This window comes from Mugil cephalus, chromosome 8 (genome assembly GCF_022458985.1).
Source record: "Mugil cephalus isolate CIBA_MC_2020 chromosome 8, CIBA_Mcephalus_1.1, whole genome shotgun sequence".
Classification (NCBI taxonomy): domain Eukaryota; kingdom Metazoa; phylum Chordata; class Actinopteri; order Mugiliformes; family Mugilidae; genus Mugil; species Mugil cephalus.
Window position 1 is genome coordinate 27,862,037 of NC_061777.1, and position 20,017 is coordinate 27,882,053.

Sequence of the window (20,017 nt, forward strand, 5' to 3'; positions counted from 1 at the left end):
AGAGCCCCAGCCCCCATCATGTGCACCTTCTAAAGAGGCACCATCGAGAGCATCCTGACCAGCTGTGGTATGGAGCCTGCACCACATCCTGCCATAACACCCTTCAGTGCACAGTGAGAGCAGCTGAAAGGGTAATCGGTGCCATCCCTCCATTTACAACACCCGGCTCACGCGCAAAGCCCTCTGCATTGAGGGTGTATCTGCATCACACAGCTTCCTGAGTCTGCTGCCATCAAGGAGGAGACTGTGGAGTCTGCAGGCCAGGACCAGCAGACTGAGGGACAGCTTCATCCCCCAGGCTGTCAGGAAAGTCAACTCTCTACCTGCTCTGCCCCTGCCACACACACACACACACACACATACACACCACCCCCCAACACACATTGCTACTGGACACTACATACTGGTCAGAACTCACTGGACATTTATGCCTATGCCTACATATATTCATTCATTCCAACCATACTTTCTGCACTATTCAAGTCAGGGTTGCATAAGCCACTTTATGTATATTGTATATTGTCATACGCTATGCCGTGTTCTCCTTTGTCTAATTTGTATATACAGGATATATTTTATTTTATTTCATTTTTTTATATTTATATTCTCAATGTTTGCACATTTCTTGTTTACATTTTTTGTTTAGCTGCTGCACCGTAGGCCTTTGAGGATGGTAATTTCAGTCCTGTATTGTGTTGCACATGTCAGAATTGACAATAAAGTTGACTTGACTTGAAAAAATCATAATTTGATATTGGTGGTGTAAACAACAACATAGGCTATTCAATTTGGATTTTCTGAATTATGCCTTTTTCCACAAGTTTTTATTTGGAAAGGCTACACTCACAGATGTCCCTCAGCTCCCCACCAGTTCCTCAGAGCTGAAGAAGCCATTCAGATGAGGGGCAAAAAAAATTCAGAAATATTCTATGAATCTGTGAAGTTATCCCTGTTCTTAATGGCCTTGATCACAGTGACAGGAAGATGAGACAAATCTTCACATTTTCGGTGAAAATACAGTGTTGTTAATAAGCTGATGTGGAGTGACAGAACATAATCTGAAAAGGAATATACTATTTATAGAATAAGCCAAATTTAAAAGATAACATACATTTCTTTAGCTCTAGTTGGACTGTTAAACCCTTGTAAGGACTCAACTAAACGGAATAAACTAACGGATAAGTCTAGATGTGGTCTTCAAAAAAACTCTACAAGTCCATTTGCCTTTCTTTATCTTGCGTTTCTGATAATTTTTTTGGACAGTCTGTGAATCTGTGAAGTTATCCCTGTTCTAAATGGCCTTAGTCAGAGTGGTAGGAAGACGTGACAAAGGGAAAATGAATAAGGAATATAGGCTACTATTTAGAATAAGCTCAATTTAAAAGATAAAAATACATTTCTCTAACTCTAGTTGAACTGTTTAAGTGTTTAACCACTGATGATGACAACAATAATAGATTCTTTTGCTGGTTAGACATTGATTGATTGTGAAATAAGAGTGATTTCCGGGGCCTTATCCAAGAACAGCGAGCATAATTTAAAAACAACTAAACAACTAAATGCATTTACAGGCTTCAGAGGGAGAACCCTTTTGAAACATTTACCTTCAGTGTCACCGATGCTTTGGAGAATGTAATCAGTGTTCAATGGATCATCTTCTGAAAACTGATGTGTATTGATAGAATAGTCAGCCATCAGATGATATACTGCCTCCAAAGTGAAAAAACAGTTCCGCTCCTCCTTGTCGTCTTCGTAGACAAGCAGCGCGCTCTTCCAGGTGAAGTATTCGAAAATCGCAGTGAAGGTCTCTGCCATTTTTACGTAGGACGGAGCGATACGGGTCAGGTGGGAGAATTCGGTGTTCTTGTTTCCGAAGGCGGCAGCCAGGGCACCTGCTGAGATTACTGGAATTTTCCAGTGAGATGCCACCCTCACCACCGCTGCCGCCTCGTACTCGCACACAGGACCTAAGATCAGATCTGGCTTCTGTATACACGACCCGTCCAGTAGCGCAAACAGAGCATCATTCACGCAGTTGGAGTTTTCAAACTGTATGTTGAAGTGGAACCCAGAGTACAGTCCCCCATCTGCCTTCAGCGTCTTTTGAGCGTAATCGATCGCTGGTGCGACTCTTGCATAGGAAAAAAGGTAAGAGTTATTGTTTGGTAAAAATACCAAAACCTTTATGTCTTCGTTGATGGTGTTTGTCATAACTGCGTTCAGGGCCATCAAAAGGTAGACACACAGTGTCGTGAAATATGTCATGATGCCACTTTCCCAGCCTCAATTCAAATAGCTACAGGCTAACGCACAGTGTTGGAGAGATTTCCTTCAAATGTTTCTTTCCCCAAGTTGACTCCACTTGGCAGCGTATACAGCTTAAAACAGAAAGCCCTTCGCCGTGGTAAATGTCTTAGTTGTAAATAACTGAATTGTTCTGTAGCGAATCTGCCTAAGTGCATGTGTTTTATTCTGCATTGACTGTCCCTTCGAATGCTCCTGAACCTGCAGAAGATATTCCCTCAACAGTTGATCCTAGAGGTTCTTCCAGCTCAGTCAGCAGCCACCAGACACGCTTGCTCCGGCCTGGAGTTTTGAAGCATCTTTTCAGGCTCATTCCTGCGTCATCGGAGCACTGCTCACTCCTTCTTAAAGCTACAGTGCTGCCAAGCTCACAATGAACAGCACAGCCTGTCTTAAACGCATTTTAAAGATACATTTAGTCATTACGGACAACGATTACAAATAAATATTTGAAACAGTTATACTAACGAGTAGCTTTTCTTAATACAACATCATTCAGCCACAACAACATACAGCTGCCATTGAAACATACACCTGACTAAAGAACACATGTAGTATCTAATCGTGACACAAATATAACATAGTATGGTCTGGAATAAGTGATGTAGATTTACTACAAGGTACTGGAGGTGAGAGCAGGATGTCTGCAGGATAAAGCTTTCAAATGTGATATCAACAGGCAAAAAGGGCAGTTATAGTACCATATCAGACATACACCAATCAGTCACAACATTAGATCAGACCAGACCAGACACCCACACCCCATAACAATGACACTACTTGATGGCAGCAGCCATCTCCAGCAGGATGCAGCCTGACACAGACACATACACAAAAACTATTTAGGAACAACTAAAAAAACAAATAAATAAATAAATACATAAATTCTGGAGGCACAAGGGAGACCTGTACAGAATTAGGAAGGTGGGGTCATATAATTAAGTATGATGGGTGAATGACTTAGTTTAAAATCAGTTGTTCGAGTGCATTTGGCAGCACCTAAGAATCCTGTAATAACAGTTAACAACAACTAATATGTTAGTGCACACGCATTTTTGAGCTACTACTTTGGCAGAAATACATCTGTTTTATTTATGGCATATGTACTGTGCAAGCTACACAAACAAACACACTTTAGTACTCAGCACATCTAAATGAGGGTTTAGGGAAAGTCTGTGTGCAAACTAAACTAAACTGAAATCATAGATATTAATTGTTGCTGTAGTGGTTAGTAACTATTTTGGGTTGTCTGATGGTTTAAGAAATATTTAGTTCAGTTACTGAAGAATTATTCTGATCCTTTAAGTGCTTCTCAGAGGAAAAAAAAATAAATGTAAGTGTGTCATTCACATTATTTAAGCAGTGATATATATTTAATACATTATTTTTTTTCTTCAGTTATAATTTTGTCTTGATGGTATCTGCAAACTACAAGTGGAACCTTAGACATTAGTGCCAGTGTTTTCTACTGCACTAGCTAAACACTAAATCATTGAACCACTGCTGGAAAGGGTAAAGTGTTATACTGATTATGAAACATACTGTAATTGTGTGCTATATTTATTTGAAAAGTCCAAATTATACCATTAGGTACCATTTGCAAATAACCTTCAATTATGGTAATTAGAATGAACCAAACACCTTGTCAGATAATGTTCCAGGGCATAGAGCATCAACCTGTTGCAACCTTCTCTGTTCTATTCTCTGTAGTATTGTGTGTATGTTATTCACCTTTCTTTAATTTCCACACAGCTTTATCCATGTAGTATAGTGAACAACAAATTCTGTGTATTATACATTAATGATGAATTTGCATTATGGTTTATCAGATCAAGTGAGTTTCCATTGCAATTCATTTTCTTCTTCCCGTACTTAGACATGGTTCACAATGGGAGTTATAATTGAACTTTAAGGACACCATGACACTAACTATACTTAGACTTGGACTTAGACAGACTTTAATGAGCCACAAGGGACATTCCCTGGTCATAGTAGCTTAGCACTTAAAAGAAAACACTCTTAAAAACCACAAGTAAAAACAAAGATAAAATAAGATTAGATTAAAATAAAATAAAAAATAAGTATTATCTAGTAAAAGAAAGAAAACATTGTAATCTTAAAAATTACAGAATTAGTATTATGAACAGATTTGTTGGCAAAACAGTGTTCATGGTGATCCAGTTGTTGGTCAGTTACATAGGCCCATCTGAAAAGTGTGTGCACTTACTGACATCTGCTGGTTATTTCTTACACTCATTCTCATCTTCTAAAACAGTTTGTCTTCTCAAGGAGTCAGGTGGTGGTGTTGGTGGGGTGGGAGGGGCCTATCTCAGCTGTCATCGGGCGAGAGGCGGGGCACCGGAGTACACGCTGGACAAGTCGCCAATGAATCACAGGGCTAACACAGAGACAGCCATTCACATTTACACACCTACGGGCAATTTAGAATCACCAATGGACCTTACAAGCATGTAGTTGGTGGGAGGAAGCTGGAGAAAATCATGCAAGCACAGGGAGAACATGCAAACTCCACACACACAGGGACCAGTCAGATTTGAACCCTGACCTTCTTGCTGTTGCTGTTACCTTCAATGCTAACTACCATTTACCTTCAGCCACATTCATCTCTTGTGTGGTAGTAATGGGAATTGTAATGGGAATTTTCCGCTCTTTTTAGAGAGCTATTACTTTTGGTTCGGTTCACTGAAAATAAAAATGGCTTCATGTAAATTGTCATTGAACTGCAACAAAAAATATATTATTATCCTCATCTTCTGTCACCATTCATCCTCTTGTTCGCAACTGGCACATCACTCTTGTGTAGACCTTTTAGTACTGCTGCTAATTCATGTCACCTAATTTTGAGTTACAAGTTAAATCATTTAAATTAGTTATATGTTTATGGCACCAGTTTTGTTCACCTTCCTCCCAAAAAAATGACAATTAGTTTTCAGGAGGATACTGCATACTTTTCATATGTCGTGAATTCTCAAAGCTCATAGGGAGCTCATAGATCATTCGAAATTTGCTAATTGTCTTCCCAAGAGAAACGGAGCAGTATCAGACAGTAAAAAGTGTGTAATATAGTGTGCTCTACCTGATGGAGTGGGGACAAGTAATTACGCATCTGCCAATCACCTATTTTCTCTTCAGTGATTATGTTTACAGATACACTAAGAGTCTCATATGAGTACAAATATGACCAATTGCATAATTTGATATTGATGCTGTAAACAACATAGACTATTTAATTTAATTTGGATTTTCTTTTTCCAAAAGTTTTATTTGGAAGGACTACACCCACTGATGCTCCTCAACTCCCACCAGTCCCTTAGAAACGGAAGAAGCCACTCAGATGAATGGCAAAATCCATTTGTCTTTCTTTATCTTGCGTTTCTGAGCATTTTTTGGACAGTCTGTGAATCTGTGAAGTTATCCTTGTTCTAAATGGCCTTAGTCACAGTGGTGGGAAGATGGGACAAAACTTCATTTTTTTTTGTGAAAATACAGTGTTGTTATTAAGCTGATGTGGAGGGTCAGAACGTAATCTGAAAGGGAATATACTATTTAGAATAAGCCAAATTTAAAGATAACATACATTTCTCTAACTCTAGTTGGACTGTTTAACCCTCTTACGGACTCAACTAAACTATGCCACCGGATAAATCTAAATGCGGAGAGATGGGTATTATTATCATACATACATAGGTTTACATTTCGCTGTAACTATGGCAAGTGACATTAGTTGTAGTTGTTTATTTGAGTTAGTATGTTGTGGTGTTTACTGTCAATTTCTTACACTAAGACTTTAATTTGTAAGAATTTGGATTAGCGTGACATTTTCTTTTAGATACACTAATTCTTATGAATTAGTGTATGGGGTGTAATGATTATGAAACCTTTAATGTATTTTCTCCTAAACCTTATATATTTAAACTCTAATAGAATTTTTCAATAAAACACAAAACTATTTCTGTAAGCAATCATGATTTGTTGATGTAAATGTAGGTATGTTTTTCAGACAAATAAAGAGCACAATCCAAGCATCTCAACTCACTTCAGACCTGGTGCACACAGACACAAGCTGCTGTACATAACTAATAAAGTAACTTGTAATGTAACGTAGTTGGAAATCACGTAATCAGTAAAGTAACTAAGTTACTTCTTAAAGGAGTAATCAGTAATCCGTAAGTGGATTACTTTTTCAGGGTTACTGTACCAACGCCTCTGGCATTACGATAGAACACTGTTTCTTCTTCTCCACATGAGTATGGCCAAGGTGGAATGTCCTGGTTCTTATGCAAGCAAGCAAATTTCTTGTTTGGCAGGAAATAGTTTGCTATAAGTGAGATCTTCTTTCTCACTCCAGACAGAAAATATTTTACCCATCTGCTTGCCACATAAATGTCCCACTGCCTTTTCCTTCAACCCTACAGTAGGTTTGAGGGCTTCTAGCTGTGATTCAGTTTGCTATTGGGAGCACTGTAGCTAAGCAAGCTAAACCAGTGTGGCAAAAAAATGAGCACTGTAGTGCTCCCTCGGCTGGGAGCTACAGTAGCCCACCTCAAAATGTAGAATTTGTTAGGTCAGTCTTGTGACACAATTCCGATAACCCTATCCCTAATAGTTGTTCCAAGTGTACTGTCTCATGAACAATTATTATCTCATATATTAAAAATAGTACTATTGCCATTTCCAGGTCAATTCAATTGTGTTTATAGCAAAGAAATAATTTCATACAAAGCATGTACTGTCTACCTGATATAGACATATTGTACCTTGGTATGGTGGTAGGTTTTATGTTGAAGGATTCTCAAGAGCCTCAGAAGTTTATGCAGAAACATTTATTGAACATCTCAAACCCAGAGAATCAAGATGACATTACCATGCAGATGGACATGTGCATTCCCACCTAAATTCTGGGTACACACATCTTCAGATCAGCAGGTGTCCATTTCTATAACTTTTCAGTGACAGTGACAAGTGACAAGAATCTGTTGTTCAAATAAAGTTAGACCCAATATGTATATATGTGTATATACAGGCGGGGGTTCTTGATTGTGTTTCTCGTTGTAATGTTTATTTTATGTTTTTTTGTTTGTTTTTTTGCTGTTGTTTTTTTTTTTTGTGTGTAAAGCAAGTTGGGTTGCATTGTTTTGTAGGAAAAGTGCTATATAAATAAAGTTTGATTTGACATGATTAAAATGAAAGGACACAAAAGAAATATCTCTTATGACTAAGGCTCAGTGTCCTTGGGGCCCAGACAGACACCAGCATTGAGACCAGTGTTGCCACAAAGTATGCGATTACTGAATACTCCTTTACTTGATTTTAAAAGTGACTAAATTAGATTACAACTTGTAGTCTAACTTGTAATCTAAGTTAAATTGCAAGTTCCTTTTTTTTTAGTTACATTCAGCAATGCAAACAACAACCCCCTGCTGCGTCAACTTAAAAATGACAACTGTTTTTAACAGTTTTTTAACATGTTTTTATAAAAAATGCATAATTTCCTCCACAGTATACTGCCTGACCAACTTCCTCAACTGCCCCACTGTTCTCTTGCACCAAAGTCCAGCTCTCTGCTTCTAGTAACGGTCAGTGACTTGTATAAGGAACTTGATTACTGGTTTGGAAATACTAACACATTAGATAACTTGTTACTGAAAAAAGTGGTCAGATTAGAAAATGGGTTACTGTTATCACCGATTGAGACATGAGTACTGGGACAATAGACTTTCACATATAAGTTGGATTGATAGAGACAACTGCTGAATCATCCCTACATGCCTATTTAAACATCTACTCTACATATCCACTACAGTATATTAGGGTTTTATAAATGCTTGAAAATGTACTAAAAACAGGAAAAAGTGAGGTATTCAGATCTTATGTACTATTTTTAGAAGCTCCTTTAGCAACAGTTACAGATTTGTGGGGAAATTCTGTACAGAATTTAAGCATTTTTTCTTCCATTCTTTCTAGCAGGTCTCCACACGTGCACTTTTAACATTTAAAACTGAGCTTTGTTTGGGTCCTTCTAGGACAGCCAAAGATGATCATTGACGTGATAATGCATTTGCTTCAAATTGTCTCAAGACATTTTACAGAACTCAGAGCCTGTAACCATCAGAATAAGCGCTAAGACAACAGTGGCAAGGGGCATCTCCTTGTGTCCATATAGACACAGAAAACTGATGTTAAACAAGAAACTGCACATAATACATATGACAATGGTCCTAAGTAGCTATACATTTTTCACAGTGTCCTCTAAAACTGCATTCACACCAAATTCAGAACAGTTCAGCTTCAAGTTGTTTGGGGTTGTTTGGCGAAAGCTATGGAAGTATGGACAGCAGTTTGGGTGCATATTGAAGAGGATGTTCCACAATGCATGAACTCAAGCTGACCTTCAAAATCTTGAAGTTTGATGAAATTAATGATGTGCATGTGTTTATCACCTAACTTAAGTTGGAGCTCATTTACATACTCAGATATTCTCTCCACAGATCAGTACTCTTATTACATAATTCTTTTTTTAAATATATTTTTTAATAATAGTATTTTACCTGAATCTGCAAAGTAAGTGACGCTGCACACTCTCATTGCTGCAAGGAGTATGGAAGGTCTGACCTGTCCACAACATCACGGTAAGCCCTAGTACTCTTTCCAATAACGGACAGTTGAAACAAATGATTCTGTATAGAATACAGGTTGGCACAGTACTGATGCCCCACAGCAAGAAGGTGTAGGTTTGAATCCAAACCCCCTTCAGTGTGGAGTTTGCATGTTCTCCCTGTGCTTGCGTGGGTTCACTCTGGGAATTCCAGCTTTCCCCAACTGTCCAAAGACAGATAGACTGGCAACCTGTGCAGGGTGTACCCTCACTCTCGCCTCATGACACCTGGGATAGGCTCCAGCCACCCCACAACCCCCAGAGGACAAACGGCGCCAGAAGATGAGAATAAGAATGTATAGAATACACCTAAAAACAAGAACAACCTGATTGCTTTCATTAAACACATAATTTATTTTTTCACATGCTCACAATAACAGTGATTCATAGTAACAACCAAAATCTAAGAAAAAATAAGTTTAATATACAGTACATCACATTAGAGCACGACAAATGGCAGCTGGTCTTTTTGTATAAAAATGTCCATTGCATTAAAACCTAAAAATAAAATGAAAACTAAAGACCAAGTTGTTTTTTTCCACTAAATACCAAGTTAGTTTTAAGTGCACAAATTATAGCAAAAGATTCTACAATGTCAGTTGCTTTGGTCATTTTTTGGTATCTTTTGTTTATTTGTTTAAGTAGAATGTTTCAATAAACACAAACAAAACCATAAAACTAGGTGGTGCTAGAAATGCAAGAAAAATAAAAAATAAAAATGTACCCTTTGTTTTTGTTTTTTTCTTGTTTTATTTCAATTCTAATAAATTCACATTTTGAAAATAGGTCAGCATCATCATCAGAGTCATCAAATCACCTTATCTGGAGAAGTTTCACCAGCCTTTTTTTTTTTTTTATTTCTGAGTATTTCCACAGAAGTTTTCAACTTTTGCTGCTAATCAAAATCTAAGACACGTCATCCTAAAAGGACACAGATGGGTCTGCAGGATATGAGCTTGCTAATTATTCCAGTAACAAATGTGGCAACAGATGTTAATGGTTTTGCCACAGGTATTTCTGTGTTGTGTGACTTCAGCCTTGATGAAGGAAAGTGTAAGTACTGATTGCATGAAGTCAGCTTATGGTTATGATTAGAAATATTATTTCCAAATGGCCTGCCTTTTTATAAAACACCTTCTTCAGAACATTATTTAATATGATGAACCTCAAAAAGTGTCTTTGAGTGTCTAAATGCTGCTTTAAAAAAATAGACTTGATGAACTATTTTCCCTTTTCTTCCAAAATAGCTGTCCCACTTACTCAATAAAGAATGAGTGGAATCAACCAGATGGTGGTGCACTAAAAACCTGCACTCCACACCATTTAGATCTTTTTTTGAAAAACACATTTGTTGCCGTCCCCTAATAATGCACAATTGTAGCTACAACATTAAAACCACTGACAGGAGAAGTGAATAACACTGATCATCTTGTGACAATTCAATGCTCTGCTGGAAACTTCTGGACCTGGCATTCGTTCACCTGGATGTTACTTAGACATGTGAATGATTACACTCAGAAATTACATTTAGTGCAGTCAATATCATAAAATGCATTTCATCATAAACTGTCAGTGGTATGTTTTGGTGGACAACACAGAATTATCTCCTGGCATGATTATGTACTCAGGTCTGTTTCTTACTCTGTTAGGATGAAACTGGATGTATGCAGTTAAACTGCTAAAGGATTCTTTTTTGTTGATGATGAAAATCCTAACTTTGGCCCATTCAAAGCTGGACTTGTCTTGGAAGGGTGTGTGATGACTGAAATGATCAACCTGCCTTCATGCTACCTCTGTTTAAATAAAGCATATAGAAAGTTCTCAAGGCAAGGCATGATGTTCCTGACAGTGGTGTTGTATATTCAAATGTTAAAAATAAAATTAAACTGAAAAATGATGTATTTTTGTCTTGTCCTCATTTTTACTTAAATGTTATAGTTTATCAAATAAACAAAATAGATGCCATTTTAAGCCACAAACCTGCCATGATTTCAATTTTGTGAGATAAGGTTGCATCTTTCTGTTGAGCGAAAAAGGGTTAGAAGGCGCAAGTTCTGTCAGAATTTTTGCTGAATTTGCTACTCCTCTGTGGCATTAAATGGGTGACAATTTGGTAAGTGGTTGTGTTGAGATGTCATCCATTGAGGTACTGCAGCTCTGTTGGTGGAGTGCTTCATCACTGTTTGAGACCATCAGAATTGATTCAGACAGGATTGAGTGACCGGAAACATTGTGGGAGGCGTACTGAGATATATTTATCCCTGAGCTCAAGGATATCTGCTTCAGAATCAAGAAAACGGACCAAAAATCAAAGATTAATTAACAAATCAAGAATATTTCACTTGAAAAAACAAAAGTATAGTTCAGTCAACTTCTGCTCAAACACTCACTGAAACCCAGCATGTATTTGTATGACTATGAAATGATAAATGAATACTGAATAAATACTTACTCTACTGGTAGGCTCAAGGAATTTCTTTGTGGTCCAGCTGAGAGTAGGGGAGCCATCTCCCAGTCTGTCCTTTATTTTTGGATGGGGGCTCTCACACAACAGACCTGCAGATTACAGTCCTTTTAGTTGAGCCCGTATCAGATGGGTTATAGAGAGCCTAATAAATATAATAATTGGGCATCTGAATCCTGCTATTTTACATTTGGATGAAGTATTGTAGCATTTATATGTGTAAAATGACATGAGTAGTAAATAAAATAAGCATTCATTATTACACAGGATGAGATGTTACAATCCCTTGTGGCAAGAAATTTAAATGTAGATGAAGATTAAACCTTGGAAATACGAAGAGTGTCTGTCCCTCCTCATTTTGTCCCTGTGTGTGGATCGAGCTATGATGTTGTCCATCTCCTGCTCTGATACCTGAGGCAATACAAACCCAGGAATGTTATTGTTTTATTATTCACTGACTTAGCAACACCACAGTAGCAACTACTAGCTATAAGCAAAAAGCACTGAAGATATTTTATAAAAATATTTGAACTAAAAAATGAAAGCAGATAATAGTAAATACCAATAATAACATGATCTACACTTAAACAAAATTTCAACATGTATTGATGTGTAGGAGCACAAGTATTTTTTATCCCAAGTAAGTCCATACAAATCAATGCTTTCCATCATAACACCTACACCAATCCAGCAAGAGAGTAGGAGCTTGGCCATAACAAAGCGTTCAACCTAAAACCTAGCGACCTAGTCCAGAAAGAAAGATCTTGCAGTTTAGAACAATCACACTAGTCTATACTACACAAAGTGGTTGAACAGGCCCTTCAGAGACACCATGCACCCACCAAGATCAATAAGCTCATCCTGAATCATTTTAAAATATCACCAAAGCCATGGAAAGACGGCAATATCTTGTACAGTAAGAGGTCTTTGTAGGAGTAAAAGAAACATGCATTAGCGAGGAGAGGGGCGAAACACCCGCATAGGTGATGATGATTGGCTAAGGTGGAGTAAGCTTGACTAGCCAGACAAAAAGGTCAATTATTATTGACCACACCAAAAACCAACCAAAACCCCAGCAAAACCAAGTCCAAACTCCTGCCACCAAAGTCAGAAACTGTAATGAAGGTTAGCTGACCGAAGATGGATTTGCAACACTGACATTACTGGTTATAATAATAAACATAGTATTATTATTATTATTATTATTATTATTATTATTATTATTATCGACACACAGAAGCCACCACACGTCTTGACCAATCGCATGCGGAAAGGAAAAAAGTAAAATAAATAAATAACAACAAACAACAACAACAAATTTGTGACCGACACATCACTGATGCTGAATGTGGAGGAAAAGTTGCGAGCCGTCACTGGTCGACCCGGGCTTTTCTCTCTGATGCTGATACATTTGCTGTTACCTTCTGACTCAACGCCCTGACAGACTGTACCACTGTAGAAGCTTCAGCTCAAAAACAAGTTTTGTTCTACTCCCATAAAGACTGATCTCTGAAGGGCAGAGATTTTTGTTCCCTTTTTTCAATCAAACAAATCAAATGTGTTGTTACACGATTGTTAATGGAAGCGCATAAGTGTGTTTATATACATCTTGTATAGCGATCTCACACACTTTAACGATCATGGCAGCGCTCTGCATCCGAGAAAAGGGGGATTTGGCGGCATTTTTCGGGGCTCTGTGCAGGACACAGTGATTTATTCTAATATCAGCAGCCTTTTGAAAGAGTGGGGGTTTGACCGGTCCATTCTTCAGGTCATCAACAAACTGTAACTTTATCTGCAATGTACACGATGACGTATGAGGGAGGAAAAAACAGACACGCAGCTCTCACAGTGGGAGGTCCGACCCGGGACTTTTGCCGATGTGAAAGCACCAAAGGCGAGTCAACCCGAGTCAGCATGGCATTTTCGATGTGAAAGCGGTACATATCTACCAGTTGGGGTCGGAGGTGCAATAAATATTAAAAGTTCTGTGTAAGTACGTGTCTATATAATTCTATTCTATGCAACTGGCTTGTGAAACCTAAAAACTCTAATTATTAAACATATTTAAACTTAAAAAAAAAATAGTAACGCAATAGTTACTTTCCCTGGTAACTAGTTACTTTTATAGTGGAGTAATTCAGTTACTAACTCAGCTACTTTTGGGAGAAGTAATTAGTAACTATAACTAATTACTTGAAAAAAAAAAAAAAAAACAATTTTGCTTTCATCTGACCAGACTATGTTCTCCCAGTATTTTACAGGTTTGTCCAAATGTTGTGCAGCAAACTTTAAACGAATTGCAACATGCTTTTTCTTCAGAAAGTCTTGCGTGGTGAGTGTGTATACAGACCATGGCCGTTAAGTGCATTGCTTATTGTTTTCTTTGAAACAATTGTACCCGCTACTTCCAGGTCTTTCTGAAGCTCTCCACAAGTGGTCATTGGCTCTTGGACAACTCTTCTGATAATTCTTTTCACTCCTCTGTCAGAAATCTTGTGAGGAGCACCTGGTTGTGGACGGTTTATGGTTGAAGGATGTTCTTTCCACTTCCAGATTAAGGCACCACAGACTGGTAGAAGATCTGTAGCAGCTTTTGCAGATGTTGAAGGACGCCAGCCTTCGGGGGAAGTACAGATGGCTCCGTCCTTTCCTACACAGAGCATCCGTGTTGGCAGTCCAGTGCAGTTTGTCACCCACCTCCACACAGTGTCCTTTGTTGAGGACAGGCTCAGGGTGCGCCTTGGTTCTCCTAAAGTCCACCACCATCTCCTTGCTCCTGGTGGTGTTGAGGAGCAGGTGGTTGGAGTCGCACCATGTCACAAAGTCCTTGATCAGTTCTCTGTACTCCTCCTGTTCACCCTTGATACAACTGACGATGGCTGTGTCGTTCGCAAACTTCTGTACATGGCAGAGCTCTGAGTTGTATCTCAAGTCTGACGTGTACAGGGTGAACTGGACCAGAGAAAGCACAGTTCCCTGCGGTGCTCCTGTGCTGCTGACCACAGATCTGCAGTCCTCCAGTCGCACATACTGAGGTCTGCCTGTCTGTGATCCAAGCCACCAGGTGTGTCAGTTTGTCCTTGAGGACCAGAGGCTGGGTGGTGTTGAAGGCGCTGAAGAATTCCAGAAATGCAATCCTCACAGTACCACTGCCTCTGTCCAGGTGAAAGAGGGGCCGTGAAATAGGAAGAGGATGGCATCCTCTTCTTCCACCTTCTCTTGGTACGCAAACTGCAGAGGTCCAGAGCATGGTGGGTCAGTTGCCTCAGGTGGTGGAGCAGCAGTCGTTCCATGTTCTTCAACATGTGCGTTGTCCAGGCGATCGGCCCCCTAGTTGTTCAGCTCCCCATGATGTGACTTCTTTGGGACTAGAGTGATGCAAGATATCTTCCACAGCTCAGGGATCTTCCCCTGTTCTAGATGCGCTGTAGGGGGGGCCCCAGCTCCCGTGCGCAGGCCTTCGTGGGGTAGTCATGGGGATATTCCATCTGGACCTGCAGCTTTGCTGGGTCACAGCCTCCTCAGCTCTCACATACCTGGGCTGCTGTGATCATAGGTGGTGCTGACAGGGGAGGGGATGGGAGGGGAGGAGGGGAGGAGAGGGATCCTCATCCGTGCTGGTGACGGCCTTGGAGGTGGGAGGGTCGTGGCTACCTTGCTTGGAGGTGTGAAGGGGATAGGGTTATCAAACCTATTAAGAAACTGGTTTAACTTGTTTGCTCTTCCCACATCCCCCTCAATGGGGGCACCTCTCCTGGAGCTGCTTCCTGTGATGGTCTTCATCCCTTCCCATGCCTCTCTCATGTTGCTGTCCTGCATCCTTTGTTCTATTTTCCTTCTGTACTGCTCCTTGGCCTGCTTGAGCTGGACTCTGAGTTCCTTTTGTACCCGCATGAGCTCCTGTGAGGGACATCCCCCTGCCATTAGCATTTAGTAACCGAACCATCTAAAACGAACTGATCAGCATAGAGACTTTGCTTTTAGACCACCACCTGTGTTGGGACACTCATGAGGACTGAACTAAGGCAGACAGGACAATAAGTCAGGTCCATAAACATCTGTTGGAAGAAGGTTTGGGTCGGTAGCAGCTAGCCCTGCCATCGCTATCTAACGCTAATATCGCTTCATTGTGTAATCCTACAAGGTGACTCACTTAACACAACAACTCCACGACATTATTCTGACTACTGGAAGCCATTGCTTAAATTTCAAGTAAAATAGTTACTCATCTCATCTCATCATCAGGACACCAGTCTATTGCAGGGCTAATTCAGAGACTAACAACTCACATTCACTCCTATGGTCAGTTTAGAATCACCAATCAACCTAACGAGCATGTCTTCGGAGGAAACTGGAGTGCCTGGAGAGAACCCACGCAGACACAGTGAGAACATGCAAACTCTACTCAGAAAGGAGGTGACATCAGTGCTAACCACAGAATCACTGTGCCGCCCAGAATAGCTACTCATTCGTTGCAATATTTTGCTTGTTTTTGTTCCATCTCATATGGAGGGACCCATCATCTGCCTAACGCCAGACAGATAGAAGCAGAGAAGAGAGAGAAACAAGATAAACATACATCTGTCATAGATACATACAATATATCAAATGGATAGAACCTGCATGCCCCTTGTGTCCCACCGTTGTCAAGCTGCTGGAAATGTGAATTTCTCATTGAGATGAATAAAGTATCTATCTACACAGCAAATTGAGAAGAGTTGAATTCTTGGTGTTAAACTAGACATAGTGGAGTTAATTATACTCTGGGTAGAGTTAATCCATTATAATTAACTCTCAGTCGATAAATATTTGTTGTCAAAACCAAGTGTAAAAAGGAAGTGTCTAAATCAAACCTCTAGGTTTAAGTGTTTAAATATTAACTCCGAACTTCTTACTCTAAACTCTGATCCTGTATTTAACACCTCAAGACTCTGAGGTGTGGCCCCATATAGACACTTTAAAAGTGTTAAGATCAACTCTTGCAGTGTTAATTTGGGTATGCTAATTTTACTGTGTATCGATTTATCTAATGTAGAGTGACCAGACATCCCCGATTTCTTGGGCCTCCGTTTTGGATGGCCTGTCAGCTATGGCTGTACCCGAAAATGTCCCTGATATCTACGTTTTATGAATGGGAAAAAAATGTTCTGTGCAAACCACAACTTTTGCAGTAGCCAGTCGCACTGCTGTTGACATTACAGACATAGCAGTTTAAATATGTTTTGTTAATAAATATGTCACCTTAGCTAGCGGTTAGCATTAACGTTTAACAAAAATCCCCCCAAATAATGATTGACCTAACGTAATTGTTCAAATTGTCCACCACTCACTGGATGGATGGTTTGACAGGACTGCCCACAGTGCAACGGCCAGACAATTACACATAACTATTTGAGAAACCCAGTGTCTACACGAAAGAAAAGTATACAAATTGTTAAACGGCTATAACAATGTCTAGAATTTACATGTGCAAGATTTGCAATAGAAGAATTTAAAAGTTGACTGCCTTTATCAAGTGAAGCCTCTCTACATATTATATACTATATTACAAGAAGTAAGTGGAACTACTGTGGAAGGTAACATAGCAAAGCAACTTGTGCTTGGGCACCGTTGAGACATGTTGTGTTAGCTAGCGGTTAGCATTAGCATTAACATGTAACAAGTATCCCCCAAGTAATGATTAACTTAACATTATTTCAGTCACAATTTAATCTAACCCATAACGTTATCCAGGCTGAAACTGATGATACATTACATATTAATCTTATCTGATAAAAAAAGTGTGCCTGTGGTTGATTGTCTCACAACAATCCTTTCTTTTAATCGCCAAAGCCTAACTGAAGTTGTCCATGACTGGCAGTGGTGGGTATGTGATAAAACTTTTATCATTACTGTTTTTGATTTTTCGGTTTTAGGAGCCAAAAGCAAGACGTAATTTTCACAGTTGAAAGTGACAGTGTTCGCCTCAAGCCTTTTTCTGTTTTGCTTCCAGCTTACAACGTGACATCACCATTTCTCTGGGTACCATCCAAAGACATGCTCGTTAGGTTCTCTGGTGATGCTAAATTGGCCGTAGGTGTGAGTGTGCATGGTTGTCTGTCTCTTTGTGTTAGCCTGGTCTGATAGGACTGTAGGTAATGTAGTGTCCCCCACCGTTTTCAGAATTCACACAGTTCTGCAGATTTGAGGTCTGCTACAACAGAATATAATAAAGTTGATGTCAAAGAAAATGGATCACACAATGTCTTACCTTGGGGTCAGGATGCCTACTTATAATAAGACTGACTTGTCCTGGGCCACATTCACTGAGGATGGCGTAAGCTTCATTGAGAGCAGCATGACGAAGGCTGACGGAGCCCACCTCCAGTATCTGATCTCCACGACTGCACAATGATGCACAGGTGTGAGCACAACACTGTCAAAGCCCTTACTGTACATTCCATAAGATAAGTGCCCACATTTCTTAGCAATATATTTAAGTATTTACCTGAGCCTTCCATCCATCTTGGCCACAGAACCCAAAGCCAAGCTATGGATGTAGATACCAGGAGAGGAGTTCTCCAGGGCCAGACAGCAAATTCCAATGCCCAGGCCAACACCGGGCTCTAAAACAAAAGCATATTTTTGAGAAGTGTCAGTTTTCCTGATTTCGTCACTGAAGAGAAATGATGCAATGGTAATGGTCTTGCTCTTATATAGCGCTTTTCTACCCACTCAAAGGTACTCAAAGCGCTTTTACAGTCAGAGTCACATCCACCCATTCATTCACACAAGCACACACATTCACACACCAGTGCCAGTTGCAATGGGAGCAACTGGGGGTTCAGTGTCTTGCTCAAGGACACTTCGGCATATGGCACACTTGGGGGATCGAACCGCTAAGCCATAGCCGCACCATGTCATATCTTATGATGATACTTCAGACAGTGTACCATTACCAGTTCCATAAAGAAATTTTTTTACCAGCAAAGAAGTTGAATAGTCAAAACAGACCCAGAATCCAACCCTATTCATCATCCAATGATCCAATATATAACCTTCAAGTTCATTAGGTACACCATGAAAACCAATCTATTGAAGACTGTTATATTAGAGTGCATTTATTTTCACTTGTGTTCATCTAACCTTTATTAAGTGAAACCTCAATGATAACGCAATCTTTTGGACCTAGACCAAGGCCCATGTGGCTGTCAGCCTGTTCAAATCCTGATGGCACAGATGTACCATCACTGGTATTGGAATTGGGTGAGCTAGAGCGGCTGAGGAGGGTTGGGGTTGGACATGGAGTCAGGCTTGGACTGCGCAGACGGGTTCGAATTGTCAGAGTCACTACTCCTTTTTTTAGTTGCTGTTGGAAAAATATAGACACAATGTTACTGTGCAGATGAAAATAGTCAGTTGTTTTACATCTTTGTCCAGCCTCGTCTATAAATTCATTTACTCAATTTTCTCAAGGAAAAATACATTTGTTCACTATTGTTTCTTAAAATGTCTATTTTGTTCATTGTTGTACTAAACACTGTTATACAAAACCCTTTGCAAATATGCAGTTCACCTTGAAGGTCTGGATGGCCTGTTGGTGTGTGAGTCCTTGGAGAGACTCTCCATTTACCTCCAAAATCTCATCTCCTACACAGCAAAGTATAAAGAAAGGTATTTGGTGTAAAGTATAAATAAAAATCACTATGAATTGTATACACATTTCTTTGCACACACAAGTTTCCTGTCAGTTCAGTAACACCAGATGTAAAATAATGGATACCCTCTTTCAATCGTCCATCAGCTGCTGCAGCTCCATGAGGGGAAATGGTTTTGACAAAAATCCCCATCTGACCACGTGCTGAGTCCTGCCCACCAACAATACTGAATCCTAGGCCCTGAAGAAGTTACAGTTTAATGAATGTCAAAAAACATAAAATGGTTAAGTGTTCACAGATTTTCTGTTTGCTACAATAGAAAAGACAGAAAGAACTGAGATTCTGTTTAACAACTGACATGCAAACCTAACTTCCGTTCTGCTGCAGTAAGATTCATTGATTAACCAGATAATTAACCAGATAATCATATTTATAATTAATTCCAGTTTTTCATTTATTAACTTAATTATTTAATTGTAAGGGACCAGCACAGAAAACATGCTATGCCATTTCCTTCTAATATATTGTGAGTGTTAATAACAGCATGTTGAAGCCTAGTATTTTGATGTCTTCACTGCTAAATCACGAAATGCTATAGGTGTTTTCAGTGGCAGCTCAGATAGTATGTTTTGGTGTTCAGCCAGAAACCAGTAGATGGCAGCCATTTAACAGTTTACTGCCTTGAATGCAAAGTAGTAGTACAGTAAGTAAATTAGTATTACTGAAAAATAAATCAACTTCTCCTAATCATCTGAATTAGTATCAGGAACCAGGCTATTCATCTTTGTTGCAGCAAATCCAGAATAAAGAGCTTCAGCACTGAGTTAGAAAGTTAAACCATTTGTAATTCAACCATTGCACTTATTATATAACAATACAAATTGCACAACTAACTAATTAAAAGGCTGTGCACCAAGAGAAACACAAAAATCA

At 39.4% G+C, this 20,017-nt stretch overlaps 2 protein-coding genes across 11 annotated transcripts in view; both read right to left on the reverse strand.

Annotated features, from left to right (window-relative positions):
- The window catches only part of npr3 (natriuretic peptide receptor 3), a 48,022-nt gene extending 45,404 nt beyond the window's left edge, over positions 1 to 2,618 (reverse strand). The window contains exon 1 of one of the 6 annotated variants that reach the window (XM_047592618.1): positions 1,605 to 2,618. In XM_047592618.1, coding sequence (XP_047448574.1) covers positions 1,605 to 2,265 — 661 coding nt within the window. In that variant the 5' untranslated portion in view covers positions 2,266 to 2,618. The remainder of the gene's footprint in view (positions 1 to 1,604) is intronic. The other 5 variants (XM_047592619.1, XM_047592620.1, XM_047592621.1 and 2 more) reach the window with 5 other exon arrangements.
- Positions 2,619 to 9,310: 6,692 nt separating this feature from the next.
- Positions 9,311 to 20,017, reverse strand: part of pdzd2 (PDZ domain containing 2) — a 41,873-nt gene continuing 31,166 nt past the window's right edge. For 3 of the 5 annotated variants that reach the window (XM_047592714.1, XM_047592716.1, XM_047592713.1), the window contains 8 exons: positions 19,210 to 19,324; positions 19,003 to 19,076; positions 18,573 to 18,795; positions 17,935 to 18,052; positions 17,698 to 17,830; positions 11,768 to 11,855; positions 11,433 to 11,536; positions 9,311 to 11,260 (listed from right to left, as the gene is read on the reverse strand). In XM_047592714.1, the coding sequence (XP_047448670.1) occupies positions 11,075 to 11,260; positions 11,433 to 11,536; positions 11,768 to 11,855; positions 17,698 to 17,830; positions 17,935 to 18,052; positions 18,573 to 18,795; positions 19,003 to 19,076; positions 19,210 to 19,324 (1,041 nt within the window). In that variant the 3' untranslated portion in view covers positions 9,311 to 11,074. Of the gene's footprint in view, positions 11,261 to 11,432; positions 11,537 to 11,767; positions 11,856 to 13,678; positions 15,348 to 17,697; positions 17,831 to 17,934; positions 18,053 to 18,572; positions 18,796 to 19,002; positions 19,077 to 19,209; positions 19,325 to 20,017 lie in introns of those variants that run through there. The other 2 variants (XM_047592717.1, XM_047592718.1) reach the window with 2 other exon arrangements.